This window comes from Geotrypetes seraphini, chromosome 5, assembly GCF_902459505.1.
Source record: "Geotrypetes seraphini chromosome 5, aGeoSer1.1, whole genome shotgun sequence".
In the NCBI taxonomy this organism is placed as follows: Eukaryota; Metazoa; Chordata; class Amphibia; order Gymnophiona; family Dermophiidae; genus Geotrypetes; species Geotrypetes seraphini.
In genome coordinates this window covers 56,601,938-56,613,188 of record NC_047088.1, presented here as the reverse complement: position 1 = coordinate 56,613,188, position 11,251 = coordinate 56,601,938, and the positions used below count along the sequence as shown (strand labels likewise).

Below are 11,251 nucleotides of genomic sequence, written 5' to 3'. Positions count from 1 at the left end.
GTTTGGCAGTAGGCCCCCCACTCCCTTTTACAAAAGCATAGAGTGATTTTTTTAGCGCCGGCAGCAGCGGCAACAGCTCGGACGTTCAAAGGAATTCTATGAGCGTCGGAGCTGATACCGCCGGGGTCGGCACTAAAAACCACGCTACACTTTTCTAAAAGGGGGTAAATGGAGAGATCGACAGGTATCTCAGAGAGCTGGTGGGAAGAGGACACCAACGGGACATGATACAAATGATAGCAGTGGATCAAATTGGTGTTTGTTTCTAGAGAATGTTATGCAGGGTATGTTTTATATTGAAGTGCAGGTCCAAACTAGATACCGCTTCATTCTCGGTGACTTTATATGACCTTGCAAAGGTAAGAGTGAATATGATGCAGATGTCAGAGCCAAGCGATACTACTGGTGAACTGAGCAGCCCTGATCAAAATACTGTTATCTTTTTAAAAGGGATATGCTTTAGGGATAGCTTGTCATTTGCAATAACAAAAGGAACGGAGAAACATAAAAATACCAACTAGCCTTTAAGTTGTAACTATCAGGGATAATTTAAGACTGCCTGGCAAGAATGGGGGTTAAGCTATTATTTCTAACTTACATGATGTTTGGATGGCTATAATCATTTAAATAAAGGAGCTGTGGACAAAACGTTTGTTCCAATAAAGTGGTTGTTAAATTATTTTTTTAAAGAATGTGGTTAAATTGATTGAGTGCTATGCAAGTGCCAAAGTTGAGTGCACACTTTTGAAAGAGGGTACCCTGTTTGCATATAGGACACACTCTTTCAAAGTAGGGCACGCTCTTTTCCCAAAAGTGAATCATCACACAAGCATGGACACTGCAGATGAGCGTGTTATCAGAAAATGAGTGTGAACTGTTTCAACAGGAGCTACTGTAGCCCTTTTTCCAAATAGAGTGTATATAGCGCCTTTGGACCTGGGACAAAAATAATGGCTAACATAAACAATCTAAATAAATACCCCTGAAAACTACAGGGGAGAAAGACGCAAAACAAAGGCCCCCTTTTATCAAACCGCGTTAGGTTGTTTTTTTTTTTTTTAATCGTTGGAATTCTATGAGCATCAGAGCTTTTGCCACAGAGGCTGGTGATAAAAACCTTAATGTGGCTTGATAAAAAGGGTACCAATCAATGGCTATGTGGCAAGTGATCAATTAAACTCTTAAACGCACAAGCTATCTTGCCAAATGCTGACTTTGAATGCAAGGAACTAAGCAATGTGAACACTACTCTGAAAAATATCAGCGTAGCAGCACTCCTCACTGAATTCACCCGGTGTGTGTCAAAACTAGTTTTATAACGTGTTCTGTGTTCATATTAAGCTTCTGGCCTTTTGGTGTCCATATATCTTTTCACATTTATGTAATTCTTCTTGATATCTTGTATAAAGCTATAATCTTATCAGTTGAAGTTAATCATTCAAGCATTCCATTCTTTAAGGTTCAACAATGGATAATGCACTTAACTTATGCATATGCTCTGTGAGGCCGCACTGTTCCCCACCAACGCGTTTCGCCTTGTTCATCAGGACAGGGCTAGTGCTGCGACTGTGGGCATACACCATTCCATTCATCCCGCGACCATTTAAAAATTAAATATTATTTAATTAAATTATATTGCTTAGTTCCTTGCATTCGAAGTCAGCATTTGGCAAGATAGCTTGTGTGTTTAAGAGTTTAATTGATAAAAAGGGGCCACAATTTTTTTCTGGATTTCCATTTCAAGTATGTATCAGAAGGCTTGCTCTCAGGAAAGTCACTGAATTTTCATTTACTGCAAGGGAAATTTCTTCATATGTTTCTGATGTCACACATATAGGAATCTAAATGATGACTCAAATGTACTGTATGAATGATATAAATAGAAAAATGAATGCTATACCTCTTTTGGTGGATTTGCTGTATGTTTGCACACACTGTATTTTACATATATTTGATAGAACAGATAGCAAGCTATTTCCTAATGTATGGTATGTAGGATTTAGAAATTTAATTAATCATACCTAAATTCTTGGAGCTGAAATGCATACTGTACAGTAGTCTTTGCCATTATAAAAGTAATTTAAACATGATTTTATAAAATGATCAGTTTCCAAGAAGATAAAGTCCAGGTTTTATATTCAAATTACATAAAGTTCAAGATGAAAATATTCCAAAGTTCATGATTTAGGCAGAGAGAATGAATGTAGGGTATACACATCTTGGATTATTTTCTTCCTCTGTTGTACCATTTTTGGGATGGTCATCATGGCATCTTAATAACAACAATACAAGCTCCAGCTCTTCCAATATTGAGAGATATATCCTATTAGTATGAAAAGAAATGTGTTGGTAACTAATATTATTGCAAGAAAGAATGATGTTGCAATGAAACTGTGCAATTAATTTTATTTAAAAAATGAAATGGTCACCCAGTGGAGGTGAGGGAGATGAAAACTATATCTGAATTCAAGAAAGCTTGGTACAAGAACATAGTCTCTCCCCAATATTCAGCTGGAAGTGTTTGCCGGCTAAATTATCCACTGTTATTCAGTGCTGGTCCATGTCCTCATACTGGCACTGAATATCAGTGGATAATTTTGGATGGGTCTGGCTGCCTAGAGCTTATACTGGTCTGGCTAGTATTATTAAGTTTATATAGTAATCGTGGTATCTACTGATACCAGGCAGGGACTGTCCTGCCCCCACTTTATGTGGGCATTTGCTCAGGTTCTTATGTAAGAATAAGTTTAAATGTTTATGTTAAGATGTATAAGTATGTTGTGCTGTGTGGACTTAAATCCCCAGAGGGCTTTGCTTCTCCCAGAGAACTAAGCTGCATCCACAGAGCTTAAGTCAGCCTTTCTTTTTCAGTCTGAGAGAGAACAGTTGCCATGATTGTGGAGCACATGGCTGTTTGAGAACCTGAGACTAGCACTGTTCTACCAGGTTTCATCTTTATTTCCAACAATCTAACACAGCTTAGTTTTATGTTTAAGACTGGAGAACAGTGCTATTTTCACAAGGTGTGGACACACTCCCAGCTCCCTTTGTGAATCGGAGGAGCTGCTAGAGTAAGAAGATTCTGTGACAAAGTTAAACTGCCTTGAAGTCATCCATTGTAAGTGTTCTTTTTTTGCTTCATGTTATTAAAGAAAGCTGTTCAAGAAATACAGAGTCCGGCTGATAAGACTAAGGCCCTCTTTTATTCAGATGCACTAAGTGTTTTAACACAGATTTAGTATGCACTAAATCAACACATGCGCTAACTGCTAATCCGTCCATAGGATAACATGCATGCATTAGCATTTAGCGCGTGTTTAGCGTGCGCTAATATTTACCGTGCACTAAAAAGCATTGCGCACCTTAGTAAAAGGGGGGTAAGATTACAGAAGTAAGGGTTAGCTGAATAAGAGCTTCATACAATTGCCAATTCTATTCAGAGTAAGTTCAACAGTGTTTGGCCATTCAGAGGAATCCTGATTTTCAGTACAAAACCTGTTCAGGGAAGCTGTAAACTGTTCAGTAAGCTATAGTCAGCATAGGATTGGACGCTGAGCATTCACAGTGACTGCAACATTCTGACATTGTTAATTGTATCATTTGATGTTATTTTACTGTGTTTTAGTTTGAACAATTTTAATACAAAAAAATAATCACTAGATAGTAATGCTAAAATGTCCATAACAGCAACGTAGCTTAAGAAAATGAAATGCTGTTTAATAGTTATGTAAGTATGATGACTAAGTAAGTATGTAATATTTTTGCTGAAATTCAAAGCAGTTGCTGAGAACACTGAAACAAACTCTAGGGGATTACTTTTTTGCCTCACCCTGAATAGAGTACACATATTTAAAACTTTCTTTAGAGCAAGTACACATTTGTGAGAGATAAGATGTGGGTATAGTTTTGTTTGTCTGGTTTATCTCTAAAATAAGTATTCTTTTATAACTTTGGCATACCTGTAAACACAGTAACATAGTAAATGACAGCAAATAAAGACCTGAATGGGCCATCCAGTCTGCTAATTAGTTATATCCATTAAAAATATATGATTAAATGAACTTGTTTCTTCTTTGATATTTCTGGAAAATAGACTGTAAAGTCCACCTGGTATTGTCCTAGGTTCCAAATGCTGAAATTGCCATCCAAGCTCTCTCCAGCCTATCCAACTATCCTGTTTGCAGGATATCTACCATAAGTCTGGACAGTAACATCCTCATGTTCCAAGTAAGTAGAGTTCCCATTGATGCCCTCCCCAGCCCATCCTACATCAAATCACCATATATGGGCCACAGACCATGCAAGTCTGCCCAGCACCAGCCTTAGTTCTTTAATTTATATCCATCATTTTCTAATTAGAGATCCTTTATGTTTAGCCCATGTTTTTTTAAAATTCCATCATCATTTTCCTCTCCACCACTTCCCTTGGGAGGGCATTCCAGGCATCTACCACAATCTCCATGAAAAAGAATTTTCTAACATTGCTCCTGAGTCTTCCTGTAACCTGTTATATAATTATGTCACATGTGTCTGTAAAAAATGCTCGATAAATAGTGTCCTATCAAAGCAATAGCCTAGAAAAGCAGACAGATCATCAATATACTGTAGCATGAACAGATAAATGCTAGACTTGGAATAAGAATGTAAAAAATGGATGCATTTGTCTAGGCATCTAATAAAGAATGCACACAAAATCGATTTTACCTGCATGCATAAAATTGATATTTTTATGTTAGAACTTTTTTGAATTAGCAAATCTTGAGTTACTATAGAAAAACAAGTGAGCAACATCCAAATAAATATGGGATTGATATACAACTGGTGATAGGGATCCTTAGTTTAGCCACCACTAGTCTGGTTTTAAGCAAGCGGCTATCTCTTATGTGATATTCAGCTCTTACATGCATAAGGGACACTGCATACCCCCCTCTTTTTTTTTTTAATCAAGGTGAGTGCTCATCTGGATCTTCACTTCTGACTCTTCAAGACTGCATATCAATCCTCTACACCACCGACTTGCTTTTTATTGGACCCATGAAAAAGGCTTGCTAGCCGAAACACGGCCCGTATCGGGTCACTGTAGTCTTTTACATGGTTGATATGATCTTATTTTACCATTGTTCGAAGATATCTTGAAGAAATAAAGGAAAGTCACGAACATTGTATTTCTCCACAGTTTATTTTCTTTTGGATTGCTCCTTTCTCTGTGGAACTTTGGGTCTTCTTATTTGGTACCTAACTTTAAATAACATGCACTAAGCCCCTGGTTCTATAAACTCTACCTAATGTTGGGCACCAATATAGTCACCTAGACCTAACCAAGGTCAAGAGGTTCAGATCCATAGCAGGAATACCCTGGCTGGCGAAGCTGTTAGAATTCTGCATCAACATACCACTATCCAATTTCATTAACCAATGGGATGGTTTTCACAACACACAACACAGCTTCAGAGCCATGCACAGTACTGAAACACTTCTACTTGAACTAACCTTAACAGCCAAGAACTACCTGCGCAAAGGGAAACACAGTCCTGATGCACTTTGACATCTCAGCCACCTTTGATACAGTGGACCATTCACTCCTGCTCCTGAGACTAAATGAACTGGGTATAGAACGAAGGTTCTCACAGTTCTTGCAAAACAGGGTCCTAAGAGGTCTGGAAGCGCGACCAAAGATCACAAAGCTGGATATCCACCTGTTGTGTCCCACAAGGCATCCCACTCTCACCACTCCTGTTCAACATCTACCTAAGAACAGTGAGCAACAGCCTCCCCTTCCCTCAATCATACATCTTCTCCTATGCAGATGGCATTTTCATACTTTTCACAGTTAAAAAATTTCTGGAAGACACTGTGCACCTCATAAAGCTGTCGTTGAGAGCCTGAGTACCTGGGCCCATAACAACTTCCTTAAAATCAACAAACAAAAAAACAGGGTGCTCTGGTTCAGTGACCACAATCTGCTACCTTATAAGGAACTAGTGCTACCTACAGGCGAGATGCTTGAGATAACTATTTCCACAAAGGTGCTAGGAATCATACTAGCTTCCTCCCTATCTTTCAAATGCCAGATCGCTTCTCTGGCAAAAAAAGTTCTTCTTCAGATTGAGGTAACTAAGATCAATCAAAATGGCCCTGTCCTAAAGCAGCTTTAGAAAGGTGGTGAAAGCTGTCTTACTACTACATCTATATTACTGCAACTCTGTCTACTGCCGTGCCACAGAGAAAGAACTAAAAGTGTCTGCAAGTGCTCCAAAATTCAGCATCAAGGCTGATCCTCCATTCCCACCGCTTTGAGAGGGCAAGCCCACTGCTACATAAACTACACTGGTTTCCTGTGAAAAAAATAATTCATTAAAAGCTAGCCTGTATGATTAACGTCCATTTTCGGAGAAAACTTCAGCAGACTAGTGACCATCATCCCCGTCTCACACACCTTCCTTCATTCAAGGACCACTCAGCGATTTAATGTACCATTTCCATCCTCTCAAGGAGTACATCAGAAGAGGATGTTAACGCCACCTTCAGGTTCCTAGGACCACATATCTGGAACAGTTTACCGGCTCACCTGCGATGGCTACCCACGCATTGTCTGTTCAGGAAAAGATTAAAGACCTTCCTTTTCCACCAGTAGACTCAACTCCTCCCTGCCTTCTTCTTCCCATGGATTGACATCCTCAAAATGACATGTCAATACTGCTCACCTTCAATAATATCATAAATGTAACTCAACTTGCTGTAAGCTGCAATGATTCCATGTTGAAATTTACAGGATATAAGAAGTTGTATTGTATTGCATTGTAATCAGTGTTAATATTGGCTTTCAACATCTCATAATGAGCTTTAATTGGACTTAATTGAAAGTTAGGCATCTAACTCAAAAAACTTGTTTCTTAAAAAAAGTAGGCACCTAGTCCAAAGTGCCTACACTAAAAGTAGGCATGGTTAGGGTTGAATCATGGGTGTGTTTTCAATTTAGGCACCTCTTTGTGAATCAGGTGCCAAAAGGCTCTGATAATGGTGCCTAACTTTAAGTATAGAAAACCTTGGCATCAATTGGTGATGCCTAAATGTTAAGATGCTAAGCACCATCTAAACATGTTTAGGTGATGCTAAGCATGATTCCATAATAGGTGCCTAAATTTTATGGAATTGTTGCCTATATTGTCACCTAACTTTAAAAAATCAGGGCCTAAGTGCCTCTTTTCTAGGCGCCAACTGAGTTAGGCACTATTTATAAAATTTGGCCTTTCTCTGCTCTTTTGGGCTTAGGATCTCCACCTCTGTGGTGTTCAGCACCACCTAAAAAATTAATTCATTTGCCCCCTCTTTAATAAAGGTTCACTAAACACTAACGCATGCATGTTATCCTATGGATACGTTAGCGGTTAGCACATTCGCTGATTTAGCGTATGCTAAATCCGCGCTAAAAGAGGGGGTTGGTGTTTTATGAAGCAAGATCACCACTTGCATGTGATGAAAATGTCATGGAATGGTGCTTTTCTCTGCACATGTAGGTTTCTAAAAGTACTACTCCTGCTTGGAATTCTGACAGATACACAATATTGGCACCCATTGGAACCTTTCTTACAAATGGTAATGTGTTTTGAGTCGTGGCGCATGGCGCGTGGCGCGTGGCTCGTGGTGGCTAGCGTGCTGTTTATGGTACGATGCAATGGATGTCAGAAGCATGATAGTGCAGTATTTTTGTAGCGCCAGTTTTTCATATGATTCTGGGTAATTCTAGTTAGAGAAAATTCTGTGTTAGTTAAGGACCACGCCCAAATAGAAGCGTACGGAAAAACAGGTGAATAAAAATTTTAATATAATGTAGCTAAGGCCAGAAGAAAAAACACACTAAAGATTAATATAAGGAAAAGAATGGTGTTTTTTGTGTACTTTGCTGTTGAAGCTAAATCATGGTGGAAATCATGATTACATGATTACATGGAGGTTCTTTTGTATGTACTATAACTGTCCTGTCTTAGGCCAGCATCTTGTGCCAGTGAATAGTTTCTGTTCTTTGTTCAGCTTCCCGCCTTTAGCCTTGTGGTTCTAATTGAAAACAGATGTGCTCAGGCCAGTTAGGAAAACTCCATATTCCAAACTGAGATATAAAATGTATGAAGTATGAATGGCCAAGATATGAATGAAATTATGAATGTTTGGGGCCCATGGATGTGATATGTGGAAATATAAATGGTTTATATAAATGGTTTTATAAGAAATATTAAGGAAAGATCTTGAGCACAACATCTGGAAGTAATTAGAGTCAGTCTCAAGAATAGGGAGAAGGGGGGCATTGGAAGCCCATGCTTCAGGAAGAGGAGAGGGGGATTTAACCCCCCCTTTTTCTCCTGAGTAAGATTTCTGTGTAAGGCTGTGCAATTTGAATCTGTCAGCTTAGGAGTTTTTTTTCCTTTAAGGCTCAGAACTTGTCAGCATGGAAGGACTGAGAATTTACCATGTTAATAATTGTGAATTCTTTTGAATGTTAATGTTAATTCAGAAATCAAAAGTAATTTTCTGAAAACTTTGTATAACTTTTAAACATGGAGGAATGTTTCTTTGTCTAAACTTTAAGACCACCCAGAGAAATGTTATTGGTCGTCAAACTTGATGATGTCACTAAACCAAAAGTTATATAATAGACTGTAATGAGATAGAAAGACGAGACCATTGTGAGAAGGCCAGTCTTTGGCCACGATGATGATCTCCCATGAGCGCAACGTAAGCAATTATGCTATTCTTTTGATCTAATAATGGGAAAATAGAACCAATAATTCAATAAATCCTGGTTATAATTTTAAAACCTTGCGCTGGTGTCATTTTGCATGTAGAATTATTTTCAAACCTGAAGCTTTCACAAATGGCGTCAATGCCCCATGCTCAATTGGTGACGAAACCCGGGAACTAATTTGACGCCTTGAAAAAGCTTATAGGTTATTCATGGAAACTCTAGGAGCTCTGGAGATTTCGCATGGTTGTGTAACAAAAGGTGGTCACAGGTTGACTGGCTGCGCAGGAATATGGCGGAAATTAGAGATAAAACGGGACCGGAAAACTGGAAAATTGTGAGTATTACGCCTGTTTAAAAAAAAAAAAAAAATTAATAAAAAAAAAAAAAATTTTTATTAAAAATAATAAAAAAAAATATTATTTAACAATAAGGAGCATGCTTGTATATATCTGTACATAATAAATTTGTGGGTAGAGGGATATGAAGTTAGTGGAAATTAAATATTAATGGAAAAAGAAAAAGAAAAAAAATTAGAAATAAAAGTAACACAGAAAGAATGTAACAGCCCTTGCAGAGCTGGCATTTTTCCATCTGGCTTTTAAACTGAGCAGTGCCCGTCTGAAAGAAGAAAAAAAGTGCCCAGTAGAGAGCAGGTCTCCTCTGTGAACGTAAGTTTTTGCTTGTTTGAAAATGCGTTATTAAGTTTGAAGAAAAAAACAAATTTGTTCTTTCCTGCTGTGTGTCTAAGCTTTGTCTCTGAACTAACTCTTTCTCTCTGTGAAAGTGAAAACTGTCTGTTTTAATCTGACTTTGAAAAGTTTCCCTCTGTCCCGTCTCTTTGTTTGAAAAAACGGGCTGAGGGCACCCCCCCTCCTTCTTTTTCTCCCTCAGTGCATTTTCAGTGCCTATCTGAAGTAACTACTTTGAAAAGAAAAAAGAAATTGTGTTTCTCAGCTTTGTCTTTCTAAACTCCAGTTCTGTCTCTCTCTGTCTTTTTTGCTTTGCCCTAACTTTTTCTCTTGTCTCTGGAAAAAGAAAAATAAAGTTAATGGCTTCCCGTTCCCTTGCTATGCTGTTCCTTTGTTTGAAAGAGCGGGCTGCAAATGGGGGATTTTCACCCCCACCTTTTTCCTCCCTCTATGCCTTCTACAGAGCTATCACGTGTTCTCCTTTGTTCATTACCAGGAAGAGGGGAAGGGGGAGGAAAGAGGGGGAGGGAATAGCAGCAATGGAGTCCTTTGTCTCAGGGCTACAGATTTCCAACAGGTATTTGCTTATCTCGGAGCAAGTCTGTTTTGCATATTAAAAGGGTTTATTGAGAACTGGTAGTTTAGCAAGACATGAGAATCCTATGTATCCGTGGCTTAAATTTGTTTCCGATGTAGTAGAAAATCAGGATTCAATGTGGTCTCTTTCTGATAAAACTTTACCAGCTAAGCACGAGCATGTAATTCAATTGTTTTGATGTCGAGAAGTTGAATATGTTGATTTAAGTTCAAAATGCAGTGTATTGGGAGAGCAGAGTTTACATAGCTAAGTGATCCCTGCTGTGTTAGGAACAATGGAGGTACTTTGGGAGAGTTTCAGAAGCTGTTTGTAGCCTCTAGAAAAAAAAAAAAAAAAGACGTTATGTAGCTTGAATTTTTCCCTTGTTCCTTTATATTTTAAAAAGGTTATTAGAATGTTGGAAGAACAGAACTGTAATTGGAAAGTGATTTTTAAACGAGATGGTTAAGTGAAAAGGAAAAGAAAGTTAAATGTCTGGCGATTTTAAAGCTGTAGAACGAACGTACAAGAATGTGGAAGAAAGTTTTGTGAGACGTGTTAAGGAAGGATGTGCTATGAATTATGACCTGATTGTAAGGGATCTGATATGGAGAAGTTCGATAGGGAAGATGGGAGAAAAGAAAAGAATTCTGCTGGACTTGGGAATTGTATTCAACAGTGAAAGGATAATTTTGTGGAAAAGAAAAAGATTTATTCCAAAAAACAGATACCATGCTTAAAAGCAGGCAAGTGTGCATAAGGGAAAAATAAAATCCCTGCCTTTATATTTTTATCTCAGTGTTTCAAATTAATTTTGAATATGAATTTTTGTGCCCCTGCATGGTTTATAAAGTATTTTTAAACTTGTGCATTGCCTGAAATGTATGATTAGGGAGTAATTAAATTTAAATGTACTTTGCTGTTGAAGCTAAATCATGGTGGAAATCATGATTACATGATTACATGGAGGTTCTTTTGTATGTACTATAACTGTCCTGTCTTAGGCCAGCATCTTGTGCCAGTGAATAGTTTCTGTTCTTTGTTCAGCTTCCCGCCTTTAGCCTTGTGGTTCTAATTGAAAACAGATGTGCTCAGGCCAGTTAGGAAAACTCCATATTCCAAACTGAGATATAAAATGTATGAAGTATGAATGGCCAAGATATGAATGAAATTATGAATGTTTGGGGCCCATGGATGTGATATGTGGAAATATAAATGGTTTATATAAATGGTTTTATAAGAAAT

The 11,251-nt window shown here is 38.0% G+C and overlaps 1 protein-coding gene across 3 annotated transcripts in view; it reads right to left on the bottom strand.

Moving 5' to 3' along the window:
• Positions 1-2,119: 2,119 nt before the first annotated feature.
• The window catches only part of KLHL4 (kelch like family member 4), a 257,308-nt gene continuing 248,176 nt past the window's right edge, over positions 2,120-11,251 (bottom strand). For all 3 annotated transcript variants that reach the window (XM_033943970.1, XM_033943967.1, XM_033943968.1), the window contains one exon: positions 2,120-2,323. In XM_033943970.1, the coding sequence (XP_033799861.1) occupies positions 2,264-2,323 (60 nt within the window). In that variant the 3' untranslated portion in view covers positions 2,120-2,263. The remainder of the gene's footprint in view (positions 2,324-11,251) is intronic.